Here is a 19,438-nt window from a genome sequence, read left to right as displayed (position 1 = left end):
ATGTATCTGCCTCCCTCCCCCCTCTTTCCTAATCCATCATACTTTCTCCTTCTACAACATCGTCCACGATCACTTTCATAGAGCACCGCCTAACAACAAACTCTTGTACTCTTGACTGTAGGATTCGGGGGAAATGGTGCGCTCCCTCGTTGGTGGGTTGGAGCTGATTGTTAATTTGCTTAAGTCAACAAACGATGAGGTGCTGGCGAGCGTTTGCGCTGCCATTGCCAAAATAGCCAAAGACAAGGAGAATCTGGCAGTCCTTACTGATCACGGGGTCGTGCCATTGTTGGCCAAGTTGACGAACACAGTAAGTAGAGCTCACCACTGGAGACAAACAACAAGGTTTTACTATTGAAGAACACTGTCAATATTGCCAATGTAGAAATGACTGTCTTCTGAATACTGTGAATGTTTGGCATTTTGGCAATGTTGTTCTCTACATTGAGAAGACTGAGACTTGGTATTGAAAGTCCAATAACCTCCTGTCCTATTCTCTACAGACAGATGACAAGCTCCGTCAACACCTTGCTGAGGCCATCGGCCACTGCTGCATGTGGGGCAGCAACAGGGCGTCCTTTGGTGAAGCCGGAGCTGTGGCCCCCCTGGTGCGCTACCTCAAGTCTAAAGATGCCACAGTCCACCAAAGCACAGCTATGGCCTTGTATCAGCTATCCAAGGACCCTAGTAATTGCATCACAATGCATGAGAAAGGAGTGGTCAAGGTCAGTTGAATGTTTTAATCCTCACCACGTTTGTCTTTGCAGATAAGTAGCAGTTGTAGTTATTAATATAGTTTACTTAGTGCATTGGAGACTATATCTGGCATAATTACATTGAGAAAAATGTGCTCTGGCCTCCCACCACTCTTGTTTTAGTGATGTGTGAAATGCACTGAGTAATAAACGTTGAAAAGCTGTGACTGTTTTCAGAGCCTTTGACCGGTGGAGCAGAAACAAAGTGGGTTTTATTTGGTGGCGGAAACACGACTCCACTTTCTAGCTGTCATGGGAATTCAGAAAAGCAAACAGCTCAGTGTGTGCAAAGTGCCATTTCTCTGGTAGACCCTAGATGCCATTACAGCACAAGTCAAAGGGCTGTAGCTGGGGGTAACCGTTGCTAAGGGCTGTTCCTGGACATCAGGGTAGAATGCAACAAAGATATGGTTCAGGCCAAGGAGTGCGGTGAGAGCTGTTCAAGACTAAAGGAGAATTATTTTTTTTTATGGCCACATTTTTTTTCCTCCTACATCCGCCACCTTTCTTCATCATGACAGTTCTGTAGCGTTCATCCAAATAGAAAGAAGCCATGTTTTGCATTTTTCCCTGTCAGGCTGTTTCCATGCTCAGGTCAAGATAATGTTTATGTTTGTGTCTGACAGCGATGCAGAGATTTTATGTTGAGATTGTGCTGTAATTTATATCATATCATTGATGGTCATGTACCCATATATCAGCATTTGGAGAAAACATTGCTATCACTCTCGGTCGTGTTTCACACAGAAAGACTTTCACATGAGAAATCTTTCTGTGGCCACAGTGCCTTTAAATCCTCTCTTTCCCCTGTAAATAACAACTGCAATATAAATTATGAAGTGGTTGTGCTGTTGCAGCCAGATATTTTTTTCCCATGTTCGTTAAATGGTGCACTTTAGCTTGATCTGCTGTTACAGTGTATGTGGTTCAACACTTGCTATAATTGGTAGCTGGACTGAACATTGGGTGTTCTGAAAGAGTTATGTCCAATTTGCAAAAGTCATTAAGATGAATTCTTTTTGTAGTTTGAGCCACAAAAACTGGACAAGTCCTTCTTGCTCAGTGTGTGTGTGTGTGTGTGTGTGTGTGTGTGTGTGTAAATCCAAGACATACCGCCCTCTTTAATCTGTCTCTGCCGTTTTTGCCCTTATTAATGTACCAGCTAGGAGTTGCAACACAACTCCATAATGTATTTTTAGACTTTTAAAGAGCTTAATTACCAAAGGCCACGTAACTGCACCAGCACTGCATTTGTTCCTAATCTCAGACGTGGAAACACAACACAGGCACCCTCATTGTTCAGTCTGGCCTTAGTCTCACTCGGTCTGGACGGGTAGGCTCAGACTTACCTGACCTGCAGAGGAAACAAGTATTGGAACTGCTCTTTCTCTACCATTCAATGTGTAATGTAGTTTTGAATGGGTCGGAGAGCGTTCATTGGGTATTAATAGAGGGTCCTGCATCTAATTTATGGCACTGACATTTTTTTGCACATCTTGTATTATTAGAACCATATTTTGTCTGTGCCTTTAAGAAGCTCTCAAAAACATATTCACTGGTATGTAGAGCAAACCTCGCTCTGCTCTTCTCTCTTACTCTGAAGTTGGCTTATAGATGTAGTTTACCTCTCGAGCACACATGTGGTGTAAGACCCAATCTGTAACATTCATAGGAAACAACAAGAGATACAATATTATTTACAATATACAATATTTCTTCCTGGAAGCCATGATAGTAACCTTGGGGTAAAGTGGAACTTTGCAAGTCTGGTTGCTACAATTTCGGAGTACAACACAGCCATCGATCCATGGTCTCCCACTTTATCCTCACTGTTGTAAAAAGTTACCCTCCCTGTGCATAGCGAATGAAAGTCGTTGAACCATGTCCATGCCGATTGAAGCCAACCACCCACCGAAAACTACTCTTTTGCTAGCGAGTGTTCTAACATCTGTGCTACCAAGCTAACCAGCAACAGGCGTCGAGCAAACCTTCGAGTAAAACTTTTATAACAATAGAAAACATCCAGAAAGTGCATTGATGATTCTGAGGACTCTGTTTGGGGTGGTCCTGATCTTCACCAAGGCTGGCTTTCTGCTTACAGGCTGTAGAGGGAGTGGAGACAGCAGCCAATCTCCCACAACAAGTCATTTAACCATCACAATGATACCAAATCTGTTAATTTTGGGTAAAAATCCTGCATAGTTCCGCTTTAAAAGTGGTGTTTTATTTGGTCCCAACCAAAACATTCACATTTTGACTGTTAGTTGTGAAATCTAATTGCCAAGAGTAATATATATGTAACCAAAGAAATATGCCTCATCTGAAACGATGTTAAAATATGTTTTGGATAAAACTAAAATAAAATCTATCTGGAAATGAACAGCGACGAGAGAGATATGAATCGTTCTAGCCGTTTGATTTGACATCAACTCTTGTGTATATATATCACAGTTGTGCTTTATTTTGTGTCATGTACAAAAACGTTTTTCCTCCCCGTGTGTTTCATTGCTTCCAAAGGACTGGGTATTGTTTGCTGAAACCATAAATCCTTGTAGACAGCTTCAGCCAGCTATTTGTATTAAAGAGGCTCTTTCATAAGAAAAGCTTTGTGAAGTAAATTGATGAAAATTGCAAAATGCGGATGGTAATTATTGGTAATTTTCAAGCAAGGGTATTTCAGAGCTCGGCTTTTGCCAGGTCCTGGTATGTATTTTAGGCTTTAATTCATCTACAAGAGAAAAATGTTTGCTCTTTTGTTGCCACGAGCAAATGTAGGCTGCAGCACGGTTGGTGTTGCTTTTGATTTTGTTCTCTTGTACCAGCTCAGACTGTGGGAGTGAAAGTTTGCAGAGACATCGTGGGAGGCACAAAATTACACAAATATAAGGGGAAGGCGTAAAAACCAAGCAGAACATCATAGGTTGCGGGTGTGGTGGGCAGATGACACAGGCGTTGTGTGTCTGTTATGACTACCGTGTTTTTGAGATCCGTGTTGTGTAATGTTTTTGAGCCTTGAGCCTCTTTCCCCTCATATCCAGACCTTTACTGCCAAGCCCTATTTTTCAGGTTGAACAGACTTTGTGATTCTTTTCCTCTTCCTCTTTAGAGACACCGAAAAAGCAACAGTCTCCTGCTCACTGGAGGCAGCAGGGAATGTTGTTTACCTTGACTTCCCGCGCCAACTTCCCCTCAGCCGAGCTAAACACTGCTGTCTGTCTGTGCTGTTTGCCTCCACACTCAAAGTCTAGAACATGGGAATGCTGGGATTGGGGGCGACGGGGTGATGGAGCCATAATGGCTGTTAGACCCGGCACAGGGGAATTTCAACTTGAACTCCTGCAGGCAGAAGCCATTCCAAGAGAGCGCACTTAACACCACGACACCTCCATGTGCGATAGGATATGTGTGTGTATGTGTACATGCAACAGTATGTGTAGCCCTCCCAGACTCCACATGCTTTTTCCCCCCTCAACTGGAGGAGGGCGGGGGGCGGGGGGGGCTTGTTCCCTGGCTCCCTTCTTGGAGGTCAGGACTCACTGGAGCTCTCTGAAGTGCAAAAAAACCTCAAAAACTCACGATCCAGTTTTCAAACGTGGGGCAAGTGTTCGTGTTACCACAGTGAGGGAATAACTAACAAGTGGCGTATTATATTCTTAGAGCTCCCAGCTGGGAGGGAAAGAGCAATGTAGAAAAAAAAAAAGGGAGGAAAGAGAGACACGCTTATCTTAGCCTAGCTGTGCGCTTCGGGAGACCTTATTTGGCGACGCCTGAATAACATGCTATGAGGTTGGCAAAAATGCTGCCTCTGGCACTTCTCAGGCATCCTCTCTTTTCACAAAAGAGACTTGTCTAGTTAGCTGCATGTATTCTGGAGCCTGTGGATGTGAGTTTGCTTTTGGAGGCGTTTTGGATGCTATTTAAAAATCATATAAAACCTGAGGGCAAATGTTTCGTATATACAGTATGTACTCTCTGACACTGGTGCATTGAGAGCAGCCGACATCTTGGACTGATCTACGCCGTTTCCCAAAAAACGTCGTGATTATAATCAGCAGGAAGGATATTATTTTCTCAATGTTGGACTGAAATCACAGCGTATATGTTGACAAAAGCTTTCGTGCACATACCCAAGCTAGCTCACCTTGTCTTTCATCTGTTTTATCTTTGTGCTGAAATCCTGGGAATGCTGTTTGCCAACCACACATATGTGCAGAGTGGCGCTTTAACTTAGCATGTAACACGGAGGAGGGTTGTGGTTGGTCGACCTCAGCTCTGCCCCCGACACACATTATGAACACAATGATGAACAGACTGCATCTCTGAGTGCTACCTGCTGCTCAAACATGTTTTGTCAAAAAAGAAAGAAAATGAAATTATGTATTGTACGATGAAAATATGTATTATGTGGGTAATGGGGGCGGGACTAGATAAGCTTTTGCTAGTGATGATGATTGATCTAACTGACATGACCAAAATAAACAGAGGTGGATGGACGTTAGCAAATGTCTTATTGAAGATTATTATTGAGTGTCTGAAACCTCATCGCTTTTGCTGGTTTGTGGAGCCAGTGCTGAACAAGATTTTTGAATGAGTCACTACTGTAGAATAAATCTAAATGAGTGGATTTATTTTTATTTATTTTTATTATTATTATTATTATTGTTGTTCTTATTTGATTTTGATGATTCAAGTCCTTTGACAGTTGTATCGTCTGTGCTTCTGTGGAGGATCAACAAAAATGTGACATTGCTGCAGAGAAACCAGGGAAACTAACCAGATGGTGTTCAAACACCACTCGTCAGCCTGCTGCTCTTTGTTAAGGAAATGTTTTTCTAAATCCTCCTTCCAGTTAAGAACAAGGCACTGATGCATCTACTGTATGTGGTGTCTGTGCACTCGCTGTTTTTATCAGGGCTTCGTTATAGGAGCAGGGAGTCCTTATGTGCTTAGCTGAAGGATGATATGCTGCTGTCTGCTCATTATGGATGTAAACAAGTTGATCCAGAGTAATTGAAAATGTGGCCTATAGAAACCTCAGTGGCACACTATTGTGGTTTTACCACACAGCACACATTGAACAAATTTAGGTTCATCCATTGCACTCGATTATTTATGCTTACATTTAGTTTTATTTTGATTCCGCCCCACAACTGCCCACAGACATAATGTAGTGATTTTGCTGCAGATAAAATGGGGGAAAAAAAGCTCTCCCCTTAAAACACATGCCACTCAGCGGTACTCCAAATATCCATCGTGTTATTTTTTTTTTGTTGCTTAGTCTTACATAAACTCGCTGCTCTTTAAAGGTACAATAATCTTTCTAAATGTTCACTTTTATGTAACCAAGCAATAAACGTGGGAAACTCAGAATTTCTGGAAAGCAGAAAAAAAAGCCCTGTTCTGCAATAAGATCTAGCAAGATCCATTACCCAAGCCACTAATAGTCGGATATAATCTGACCTTTGGAGCAGCGGAAAGGCTGTCGAGTGGTGTGGTTCATGCTCAGGTTTTTAATGTCAAGCTCGCCCTGCATGCCTTTCATCTGAACAAACTTACAGAAGCATGTGTGCTTGCAGCTGTAACCCCTTTGCTGAGGCATGGTTTGGAAGTAGGACACACACACACCCGCAAACAATACACACATGCACACACACACACACACACACAGAGGGACACGTGACAGTGCAGCTTAAAAGTGTCACCAAGTATCCACAGTACTGTTGACCTTTGCACTCAGCACTGGTGCAGATTTGCAGTGACTGATGCCAACACATGTAGCCTAACCATCCAGGTTATAGGTGTTTTTCCAAAGTTGCATTATACCCCCACGAATATGTTTAATTGATATTCATTCCCTGGTTAAATGAGTACACAATGCAGAAGTGTGTATATTGCATTCTGCTCCGATTGGCATTAGTCTGGCTTCCTTTACAGAGCAACGCAATGCTGCACATTCCTCCTATGGTCGTTAGCATAGCCATGAGCCATGAATGTTTTTAGCAAACCTACTTATTACAACTTGGGACACTGCTCAATAATGGTAATTGCGTCCTACTTAATTAAATTTTATTATTGACTGAAAAACTTTCAGTCTCAGCCAGGTTTGAACGAAGGACCAAAGTAAAACCCAGTCCAATCCAATTTATGTAAAAAAAACTGTTATAACAGTCGTAAGTGCTGTATGGTAATAAAATGAAATAAGTAAACAAATGAAAAATAAGTTTAAGACATAACGCATACTGCATACAAAAACAATATCTCACATCCATCTCAAAGACAAAGAACAACTCAAACTGTGTCAATTCACTAATATGAATCACCTTTTTAATTGCTTCCACCTGTATTCAAACAGTCTCTGTATGCTTTAGTCAAAAGTTGGAAATCATTGTGCCCTTTCTTCTACTATTCCCATAGCCCCTCATCCACATCATGGGCTCTAATGACAAGACGCTCCAGGAAGCTGCTGCTGGCTGTGTACGCAACATCCGACTCCTGGCTGTGGCGAATAGGAAGGCCATATTATTTTATTGACCTTCACTTTTTCCAACATATTGAAATCCATTCGGGACTGTACACAAATGACTGTGGTGGAAAGACGAGGTGAGCTTTATGTTTGACTTTTTAAAATAAAAAGACCATCCCCCAGTGTTTGCTTTTGGGCCTTCCTCTCAACACGCCTCCCCCTGCTCAACTCAACTCTGATCTGAGTTGAGAGTGTGAACAGAAAAATCACCTTGTAACAGCACAAAGTGCACATTAGTAGTAGAATTAGCATTTCACAGAATAATGGTAAACATACCAAACGTTGCATACTTCCAGACATTCCAGCTGCTCTCTGTTTCTGGAACAAGGCGTGCTGGATGAACAAGATATGACCTCTGTTACTGAGCAAGGGAACAGGGAACACATGTAGACAGGAGCTCTGTTGCAGATTTGGAGTTTCAGCATTATAGTTCCATTTCAATGTGTGTAAACTGGTTGTTATGGTCCAACTCTTCTGTTGTAGTCTTATAATGCTGTTGAAGTGATGTGAAATATGACATGACATGGAGTGACAGTACAAAGCAAAGGTAAGAAATACAATAAAACCCCTAAAACTATTTTGTACAGTCTCTTACCAGTAATAACTAAAAACACAAATTTCAAATTAAATACATGAGAATACATTTCAAATAAAATATGTTACCTCTATTTGGATGAGTGTATATTTTCTTGCCCTTTTGCTTCTGTTTCAGTGGAGAACTTTGATCCTGAGCTCTTCACTTATATCAGTTACCTCATCTATATAAGTTCATACAAACATTTTAAGAAGCCATATTCTCTCTCAGTTCCAAAACTGTGATGATAAAAATAAATGTGTCTTTCCCATGTTTGGGCCTTTGCCAAAGACCCCATACGTTGATCGGCGTGAGACACTGAAGCTGCGTACCATAAGTAATCCACTCATGACCACAATATCTAAACAAGGACCACATCTGTTTCAGTTACTCAGTCTCCTCTTGAACTGTTTATATATGCTGGGCTTGTAACTCAGAAAACACACAATCTGCAAAAAGACAAAACGATAAATACTTACTCTTGCTTTTGTAGCACCAACGTTGTGTATGCAGTAAATACAACAACATTTTATGAACACACAAAACACACAAAACAGTAGTTTTACAAGGGGATAAGAAACAATCCTGTGACCTGCCTCCTTCACAGGTATTACATATAGGACTGAACTTAAATCATGACTTTCCACATTACTTGGAATTTATTTATAGTCATTTTAGATTTTGTGGAAGTATTTATTATAAATAATAAAATACATTTTAATAAACAAGCTCATTATTTTTGTCAGTAAAAGCAAAAACTAATGTAGGTATGTGGCCAGTTGGAAACATCCGTGTACCAAAGCACTTTTATGGCATTCAGTCAACGGCAAGTCCAAATCAATCTAATGAGGATTTTTGGAAAATACAGCAATTACTCTACTCTTTTTTTTCCCCCAACAGTAGTTATTGTATTTAGTTACTGCTTTTATTTATTTATTTTTCTTAGCAGTGTACAGATTTAGACACAGCAGTAGTAAATGAGTGCTGCTGATCTGGCATCATCTGGTCCTTTTGTCTTGTGTTCTTGTTTATTGTAAACAGACCATGTCAGGTTTGACAGCAGATTTCAGTAGAATATTTGAAGAATTTAAAAAAAAAAGGCTGTAAGCCTCCATCATGGCCCTTTTCCATGTCTATTAGCCTTACAGCCTATCTGTCTCTGATCACGCTGTCCTGGTCCCAGTTAGCTCAGATGCTCAGCAGTAACCACAGACACACTGCCACAAAAGCTCATGGGACTTTCATCATTAGTATTGGCCACGTGCTAAAATCAAAAATTAGTAAAACATAGACAATACGTGGTTGAATAATCTCTGTCGCTCTTTGAAGTTTAAACACTACCAGCTGCACGCGGGGGTCACCAGAGGAGCGTGGACAGACGAGAGTGCAGGAGTGAACTTATTACTCTGAAGAGGCAACTTCCTCCAAAAAAAAAGGAGCTGAAGGAAGCCACTGTCTCCAAACTATTCAAAGCAAATAAATTCACCATGATTAATGGGTCTATAATTCTACACAGCAGGCTTTATGGCCTCTGCAGCACGGCCAATGTCAAAACTGATTCTGAAGAAATGTTAAAAGGAGAACACATTTAGTCAGTTAAACAAACAAAGAAGGGAGCAATGTTTTCTTCTTGTGTGGATACATTGCACTTTCTTTTCTCCCAGTGAGTTCCTTATTCATCCTTTTATCTTTGTCTTAGTTCCAGCTTTTAGGGCACCTTTAAAGGAACAGTTCAACACCTTGGGGACTCATTTATTAGCTTACTTTAGAGCACTGAGATGAATTCAGTCAATACCAGTCTCATGCCTGTGTTTTAAGTACAGAGCAAAAATCAGGATGTGGTTAAGTTAGCTCAAGAGTGAAAGCAGAGGGAAACAGCTAGTCTGGCTCTCTGCCTGCCTGGCTTCCTCATAAAGCTTTAAAAGTCCTGCATTGTTTACATTCACATTTGATGTTTCTTTTCTTCCTAGTAGCAAGTCACAGGGTAAAGTCGTTCTGTGGCTAGATATGAATTTAGACAGCACTTTTTTTGTGTTTGCAGTGGCGTACCAATAGGGTCAGTAAAGCGAGCAATTGTCCGGGGCATTGAGGTGGGAAACAGCTGATTATGTTAGTCCACAGCAGTGGCAGTTACGTGAGACTCCTCCCAAATGTAATGGTCATGTGGACACAGCAAGTGCGAAGTATGACCAAGGATATGTGCCCTGTGTAGACAGGTTTGTACTGATGTGACGTCATTTCTTTATACCTGGGGGATTCAACTAGGATATGTCACTTATCTTGGCTGAACTTGCCTCAAGTTGGATGCACGGAAGCAGGGACACGTTCTAATTGTTATTAATTCATTAGAAATGGCTGAGGTTGCAAAGATGTTTTCAGTTTAGTCAGTGACGAGGGCAACACTGTATATTCATGTCCACATTCGTGTCCGTTTTAGATGCTAAAGCTGTGATATGGAGAGGGGCTTTCTGACAGGAGAGAGAGAGAGAGTAACTGCTTGAGCGGCAGCGATTTTCCGGTGATGATTGTGCGGACTGCTTGGTTCCAAAATTCAGATAGCGAAAAAAAAAAAAGTCAGATATGGAAAATCTGAATAAAGTTATGCTGCATTCAAGAAGAATTCTACAAGATTGCCAGTGACATTATTACTGTATTATTATTATTGTTATGGTAACACTTTAGATTAGGGAACACATATTCACCATTAACTAGGTGCTTACTAACATGCATATAAGTAGCATACCAGACCTTTATTAGTAATTATTAAGCACGTATTAACACCTTAATCAGGAAAAATCTTAATTCATGTCGTAATAGAGGTGCAATAAGGTTATGTAGAATAAGGTGTTAATACGCGCCTAATAATTACTAATAAAGGGCGAGTGTGCTGTTTATGCGTGTTAGTGAGCACCTCGTTAATAGTGAATATGTGTTCCCTAATCTAAAGTGTTACCATTATTATTACTATTATTACTATAACAATATAATTCTACTTTTGTACAACAGCCTCCTGGATGTGTCTTGATCAGAGTCTTTAAACACTTGTAAATAAACTGTGCTCCGCTCTAAACCTGACATTGAACCTTGCAGAGCTCATGGCAGAGGCTGAGAGGAAGTCGTGAGTTGCTTTCAGGAGCCTGGCCCTCGGGCCTGTTGGTCATAAAGCCACAGTTGAGTGTATTAGCTGAGCCACAAACCCTCTGAGAAAAGAAACTGCCACTTTCTTTGGCTTGCTGTCTGACACAGGGACATTATTCACAGGAAATTAGAGGTTATGCCTCCACGCCTCGGCAGAGGCAGCAATTACGTCCGGCTCTGGCCCGTTCAGGATCCCATGCTTCTCATTGCTTCACAGAAAGGATTGAAATAGTGGAGGGATATCCCTGATGTTTGTTGCCCCTGTTTTGAGGTCCATGCGGGCCCTGGCATCTGCCACACCCATGTATCTCAACTGGTATGTCTCACCATTGGCCTGACCTTCACCCCGTCCAGACTGAGGCAGACATTTCCCATAGGGTCAGGGTGATGGATGTAACCACACTTGAGACTTTATTACATATTACACAAGACTGATGCGTGGAAATATCCTCTCTGCACTTGTGACTTTTGTCTCTCCGCATTTTGGGTGGACTTGGTAATAAATATATATCGCTTATTTTTATTGTCCTCTGGAGTTAGTCGGTCCTTTGGAGTGTGAGCCGTGTGTTATGATACAAGCTCAGTTGTTTATAAATGGAACTAACGTTTTTTTAAAGATCCCACATCTCCCCAGGCGTTCTGCAGCAATATTTCATAAAAGTAACTAATGAACAGTAAAAGTCCTTTCCAAATATTAGAAGTGGCTTTTCATCCCCTTGAGCATCTAAGGGCCATTTTTAATATAAAATTACAAACTGTTGCACAGCAGTGGCAGCAGCAGCGTGGTTTGCTTGCGACGCAGCCATTAAAAACATGCGCGTACACAACGGTCTCTCAGAGCAGAGCAGTGCTCTCTGGCTGCTGAGGGGCCGGGGCGAGAACACGGCCTCTGTTCTTGGTCTGTAAATTAGCTTTTATACCATTACAGCACGGTCACACCACCGGGTCTGTTGGTGTGCGAGCCTCGCGTGTCGTGCTCGCCCTCTTGTTTGCTCAGCGGCCTTGCCTCTCGGCATCCATTTCCATCCCTCAGATGCTCACAGCGTCTCGGAGTCGTCTGTACTCCTCACAAGGTCAAAGGGGCATCCTGTGCTCCATTTGCATTTCTCAGTTCCAGTTTGAAAGAGCTCTCATAGCGCTAATGAATCCCGACGTCCCTTTCCGTTAAGTGTAGCTAACAAGCAAACAGAAAAAAACCTGTTGGCAAATACTGTGATGTCTGGGGTCACATTTCAACTCTGCAAGCGTCATGGCTACATAAAGGTCTCAAAAAGAGGATTATTACTGTTAGTGATCTTGACGGCTGAAGATTATTTTCACACATGTTGACTGCATGTATCAGGCCTTTTAAAGCATAGATGTGAAGTGACACCCTTCTATGTAAAGATGCAAAAAGCTTCTACTCTAAATTCTTATTGCAGAATTCTTATTCTGGTTATGTGTAAACAGCAATGTACACAGAATACAGAATATTTCTACTTTGTACAATTACTTGTAGACAGGAGGCGGAGCTGCAGGCGACAGAGCTGAAGATGCTGAGATTTTTGTTGGAAGTGACCAGGATGGACGGGAGTAGAAATGAGCATATACGAGGGACACTGTTTGGTAATAAAGTAGGAGAGTCAGGGTTGAGAAGGTTTGGTCACATGCAGAGAAGGGATAGTGAAAACCGATGTGGAAGATGGAGCTGCTTGGTAGAAGGAAAAGAGGAAGGACACAGACGAGGTCCATGGATGTTGTGAAGGAGGACCTGAGGACAGTTGGTGTAACAGAAGAGGACACAAGGGTGAGGACAACACTTTTCTTATTGCTGTGAGCTACCAACGTGTTATTGTGTAACTACAATGACAATAAAGAATCTTATCTTAAAAAGGGAGAAGATCCACACACCTTAAAGCTCCCATGTACTGCAAATACTTATGTTTTATCACAAAAGGCTCTTTGTCAGACTTCCAGCATAGGTGCATGCCGTTTTTTTTCTACTTTATTTGTTTGCTATTCTAGTTGTGCAAGACAAAAGCAGGTTTATTTGCAGGCTGTACTGGCATTATGATGAAAAGTTAAACATTTGCAACAAGCAATAATTGCATGCAGGAGTCAATTTTAGAGAATGTGACCAGTTTCTAGTCACATTGTTTCAAGCCACGTGCAAATAAAAAAAATAGACAAAAACAGTGTTTTAGAATGCCTCATGCATGGAAGCATGGGCAGTGTAAGTGTGAAGTTGTACTAAAAGTGAATTCTAACAATGTGTGTAGTGGTTGTGTGAAGAGGCCACTTCCATCTTTTTGTCGTTTCTTGCATTTTATTTTGGGAAATTATAAAAAAAATGGCCTGGTTACTCCATGCTGTAGAGGCACAGGAGATTCCAGATGCTATTAAAGGCTTTGAGAGGCACATATTTAAATCTTGGTGCCACTTCCTGTTAAAGTGGCCAAACTGTGGCTTTTGTCTTTGATAAAAAAGTAAATGCCTGGTCAGACTGGTTTGAAATGTTCTGCATATTCAGTTCATTTCACTGACAGTGAAGACTCAAACAACTCTGTGATGTAGACCTGTAGAAACCTAAGCCAAGTCACCACTGTTTGCACCACTGGGCTTTTTTCAGTCTAAATTGTTAGACTGAAAAAAGATTGTTGTTTCTTAAAACAGTGTGAATTTACAGTTCAGTGCTGTGATTTTTACTCCAGTGATTCTTTATTAAATAAAACAAATTCCATTTTGAGAATACTTATTTCACCAAGGAACTAGCACATTTCTATGTCATGGTAAAAATAAAAATAGGTGGTGTGTGAGCACGTACAGTCAGACTTTATGACATTTTTATCCCATGAGTATAAGCGGTAGAGTCGTTTGGAGGAGGCTCCATGCAAGATTTATTTTAGATTAGTCATCGTGTCTCATAGCGAACTTTTACGGCACTCAACATCTAGGCATTTCTAATGAAACCGCCGACTGACCGGATCTGTTGTCTGTGTGTCTTTTGTAGTCAGTAAAAGGTAGAGAGTGGGGGCAGTGGGTCAGGATATGCTTGTCAACTGCATTAACAGGTCATAGCTTTTTTTATACTTGACCTTGAAATTGAGGATTCGTTGATTTGATGAGACTCACTAACTGGCCTCAAAATATAAGTGCATTTTTTAAAAGAAACAATTCTTTGTACACTGGTTCACTGTCAACCTTCCTCTTAATGTGACATGTGGTGTACAGAAAGGTTTTTAAGCAACCTACAACAAACTGGAGAGGAGGGGATACTGATGGCCAACAGGCAGATACATTCATTTGCAGACAAAGGATAATGTCTAGTAAAGATACTCAAAAATGCCAAGTTCCTCACACAACAGACAGTGATGAATTGGCACGCACTCCCAGCCACACAGCTGTGAACCATAAGTACAGCCAGGTTTCCCCTCACTGGATCCTGAACCAACCTGAGAGCACTATATGGCACTTCACCAAAAATTATACAATCCATGAGTTTTCATCAGTGTCTTTTCATCAGGCTATCACAACTTTGGACCTGATGGGAAGACATGCAACCGAGGGAAATAGCACCAAATCAACAAATCATCAGCAAGGCATTATAGAACATCCTATTCAAATCTGTAACTGATTGCGCAGTTTGAGACACGAGCACAAAGCATCAAACTCCAGTCAATGCTGCCGACTTGAGTTACTTCACAGAAATAAGAATATTTGTTAACATGGTCAATTTAGGCGAATGTTCAAAGGTGCATTTTTCTGCAGTGGTGTGATGTTTTACGGCTTTTATGTGACTTTTTTTTTGCCAATGTTTTTTCTTTCTTTCTTTCTTTCTTTTCACTTGCTTTAATTCTGACATTAATAAATGTCCTTTCCCTCTGTGGGATGCATAAATAACCCTCGTGTTCCAGTCTAGCTCACTGTTGTCTGTCAGGTTGCCCAAGCACTCCCAAATACTTCAGCACTTTGCAACTGTCTGCTCACAAAGAAAAAAGACAACCAAAGATAGTACAACCAGATTTATAGAGGCGTTGACACATGGACAACTGAAAGATCTCGCTGAAGTTTTAGTACTAGCATTAAAAAATTACTAAGTCAAATATGCCTCTGTGTTATTGTAGCAAGAGTGAGTAGTTTTGGCAAAGGCTGGGGGCACAGAAAGCACACTTACACCAGTGGGTCCGCTTCACAATAAAAGCACATTACTTGACAGATATATCCATCACCTCCATGTACACTGGAGAGTTGACTGGCATCTCCACCCCGTGGAGTAGCATGTGCCCTTTTAGTAGCCGTTCCTGTATTCTTGGAAAGCCATATTTAGAAAGACAACAGAGAATAGGAAGCTTGAAGGAAATCTGGGTTTTCCAAGTCACAATTATCCACAGCTGTAATTTTAAGGACCCATCCCACTGACATCTAATGACACTTGTTTTTGACTCTTGACTACTTTGACCAGACATGTAAAGAACGGCACACGTTTCCACTCACTGATTATTGCCCTGAATGTGTAAACCTCTCTGAAACACAGTAATTGGGTCATTTTAAACAACCTGCAAATTTTCTCCTCAGTCACATTTTCCACCAAAACTGGCAAACTATAGAACAAATATGTCTGTGGCTTTACAAGTAGTCAGTGCGTCCCACTATATAATTCCAGCTTGGTTTACATGACGAAATTAAGCCCCGGTCTGCAGCGAAAACATCATCTTAAACGAGGGGCAGATTATGTGTGCTGAGAGCAGGGCTTTAAAAAATAATTTGGATTGTAGAAGTAGAAGGTGTTGACAGTGAGCTAACACTGATTTCAAGTAATGGCCACCTTACTCAGCCAGATCCTTTAATGCATATTGAATGATGAATTCCCCTAAAATAAATGACTGTCTGCTTTTAGTCCTACGTTTAAGGGTACAAAATGTGGATTTTTATGCTCAACTACAATCAGGGAGAAAGAAAGAAAGAAAGAAAGAAAGAAGTTGGTGTGTCTTCTGTAAATGGATCAGATTTAATTTGGAAGTTTAAGGAGAAAAACAAATATTATGAGAGCAAGAAACTTTCACCACAGCTGCCCGTCTGGCAGCGCATGCTAAACCCACACTCGAATGAAATCCAGTGTATGTGATATGAAACAATACAAGGGTGAGTGACGTGTGTATATAAAACATGTTGTAAGAACATGATCCACAAATATTGCTGACATTTGAATGAAATTACCTTGGACTGAAGAGGTAGGGTGGATGTATAACAAAAAAACAACCCTGCGGTTTGGTTTCCTTCCTCTTATGAAAACAAAACTTCAGATGTTGGAATGCAGAGCATACAATATCTCATACACTGATACACATCAACATATAGATACGCGTTTAGATTGGAATTTGGGTGTTTATCAGAGGGGTATTTGAGTGGTTTATTATTACATTGCACAACAGTACATTGGGGGATAGTGGCATGTTTCATTGATGCTCCAGACCTAATTTATAACACAGACTTAGTGTCTCATAGACCAAGCTTCGATATCTTTGGGGAGATTGTGTCACACCAGCTTAAAAGTGTCTTGTGGAAAAAAGCTTTTGTTCCAAATGGTATCAGTTTTTTTGTTTTCTTTGGCACAACTCTACAACATACATCCATTTTCTGGCTGTTGGCATTAATGTTTGCACTTTATAATTTACTTCACCAATTGGGTCATCTAATGTATTGATTTATAGTGAGAGAAATAAAAGATGTTAAAATTCAGGTCACAACTTGTGCATGTGTGACTGGGGGTTGAGAAAAACACCATGAAAATAACAATTATTCTAATAATCACTGTTGTAGCATTTATTTAATTTTCATTTGATGTTACTGCGCAATCAGCCAAAACGTTTCCATCATAGTACTGTTTGGAATGGTAAAGCCCTGAGAATAGTATCTTCACTTGGTAGACGGGGTGTGGGTTGTACCACTTCACCTTGGCTCCACCCTGACTGTACCATTTTTGCCAGGGCAAGGATGTCTAAAATGGGAAAAAAAATCATACTGCACTGTAGCAAACCTGATGGAAACACGGCATATTTCTATTCATGGTAATGGACCATTTCATTTTGGTCAACGTTGAATGACATCATCCTCTTTACCCATCTGTGTCTAAACGTCTTGTGTTTTTTTTGTTACTACTGGATCACGACTACTATGTTCCGTTCTCAAATACACAGTGGAGCGCGTAAAATAACAAGTTCCTGTTCCTGATGTCATCAAACTAGTGCTTTTCTTATTGTTTTAATTGCAGATAGTGAGCAGAAATGACATATTGTGTGAATTGATTGAGGGAGATCCTCATTTTCATGGTGCAGAGCATAAACAAAGATATCGAGCAACAATAAGGCAAAACAGATGAGAACACAGTCAACAGGCTCATTTAAAACAGCTACAGGCTGATAGTGAATGGCTGCAGATTCAAACACACTGCAACTACTACTGAAAGTAGTCTTAGGGATTAGAATGCATACACAGCAGGTGGTGATGTGATATATGAAAATAGGTTTTCAGTTTCTAACCTGCTCAGTTTCTGTGCTCCTGCATAGTTTTAACACAACACATGTCAAATCAGAGCTGGCTGTGACAACACACTAAAAATGTTGGTCTAAGCTTCAGAAAATCATTACCAGTGAAATATAGTGACCAGTGCACCCTTAAAGACTGTATGTCAACAACACCAGTGGCCAGTGGAAGTCATGAACTCCAGTCAGAAGAGGAACAGAGACATGCTAATGCAGGGCTTGTTGCAGAACCTCCTGAATCATACTGCACATACTGATACAGTGAGCTAAACCAGAATAGCTGGAGGAGGTGAATTAGAGATGCTATAGTGACAAACTGTTTATTTTATTTTCTCATCCCTAGAGAAGGTTGCTCTGACCCACGGGTTTCAATAACAGAGACGAGGTCACGGGAGGTAAAGCAAGTTCATTTCAGGCGAGAAAGAAAACTTACATATTGTGTATTACCAACGCAAATAAACCCTCCCCAACCTTAATTAAAGTGATTACATGACTGGGCCATTCATAGCATGTTTGCACAAGCTGTTAGTAAAAGTTAACTTCCCCTGTTAAATTAAAATAAGTACAAATAAACAATAATTACACAGATCCCTAAACCTTCATATGGCTCTTGCTGTTTAGTCACGTCCTTTGAATCACTACCTTGGATAAACCCCAAAGGAACACACAGCTGAGCACCACAGAACCTATGACTCATGAGCCCATACTGTGACAGCTTTTATAATGGAAGTCAATGAGAGGGTACATCAGGAGTAATCAACAGTGGCGTTGGCTATATACAGTAAGAATCTATCTCTTTTTTTCACGATGTCACCAAAAGCAGCGTGGATTGTGTTTGGTTTGATTCTGAGGGAATAATTATTGTTGCAGCAAAAAGTCCATGTCTGTGTTTGATACTGACATCAGCTTCAGGAAGCTCTGAGACAAAGATGTTCCAAAAAAAACACAGGATGTGCTGCTTTAATCAGGTATGAAGTACAAAGAAAGTGAGAGAAAGTGCTGTAAAACTAACGTGAAAAAAAGACTGCAGGGCCATTTAAAACTCAGGTTTGTGAGGGTTTAGACTTAACACTATGAAGTATTGTTAATTAGCTCCACCAAGGTGCTGCTAAATGACCCTCTAACTTGATAAGGTGGTAGAAGTGGACTCAACATCGAGGTAAAGCAAATGACTCATTCTGCAACAGAAATGTGCATCAATACATATCAACTTTAGTTTTCATTCAAAACACTAATTAAATATAATACAATTGAGCATGTGCATACTTTTTTTGTAGGTTATTGCGCTGCTGATCTGGCAACCCATGCTGTGCATATATATTTTTTTGTGGTCTGAACTCGACAGTGACATTATAGTAGACCTACAGTAGACCACACTACACCAGTAGGTAGAGCCTGTACACACTGACGCCACGTCACAAGAATCAGCTGTGTTTAAACAACAGTTCATAAGATAAATGTGAAAAATATTATTCTCTTTGAAATAAAGTGTTGTACTCCATACTTTGATTCAGATGAGAGGAATCTCTCTTTTTTCTGTCAGAATGATTGACCACACCTGGTGGACTGCACCTTTCTGTCTTGTTCTGAAGACGTTGTTAAGAATTGGTCATGTTTATTTCCAATTTTAGATTACATGTTCCAATTTCCAGCTCCGTCAAGCAAAACTATCAGACCTGAGGTATTGCTTGTGTGTATACAGCGGCAGCACAGGGGCAGGGCAACAATTTGTGAGTCATACTCACATATTCACATTTATCTCTCTTTAGCACAATGATAGTCTTAATCCACATTGTGTGAATAATAATAATATAATATTAATAATAACATAATATAATAATTTGTCATATTTCATATTATTATAATATAATTGATATTGTTTATATTCAGTTATGTACTACATTCTTCAATAAGAATGTTGATACAA

The 19,438-nt window shown here is 40.5% G+C and overlaps 1 protein-coding gene across 2 annotated transcripts in view; it reads left to right on the top strand.

The window, feature by feature from the left end:
- The window catches only part of odad2 (outer dynein arm docking complex subunit 2), a 42,792-nt gene extending 34,880 nt beyond the window's left edge, over positions 1 to 7,912 (top strand). For both annotated transcript variants that reach the window (XM_044041843.1, XM_044041832.1), the window contains exons 19-21: positions 122 to 310; positions 504 to 725; positions 7,170 to 7,912. In XM_044041843.1, the coding sequence (XP_043897778.1) occupies positions 122 to 310; positions 504 to 725; positions 7,170 to 7,286 (528 nt within the window). In that variant the 3' untranslated portion in view covers positions 7,287 to 7,912. The remainder of the gene's footprint in view (positions 1 to 121; positions 311 to 503; positions 726 to 7,169) is intronic.
- The last annotated feature ends 11,526 nt before the right edge of the window (positions 7,913 to 19,438 follow it).

This window comes from Solea senegalensis, linkage group LG1, assembly GCF_019176455.1.
Source record: "Solea senegalensis isolate Sse05_10M linkage group LG1, IFAPA_SoseM_1, whole genome shotgun sequence".
NCBI classification, from domain to species: Eukaryota; Metazoa; Chordata; class Actinopteri; order Pleuronectiformes; family Soleidae; genus Solea; species Solea senegalensis.
This window is presented reverse-complemented; position numbering and strand designations above follow the sequence as displayed.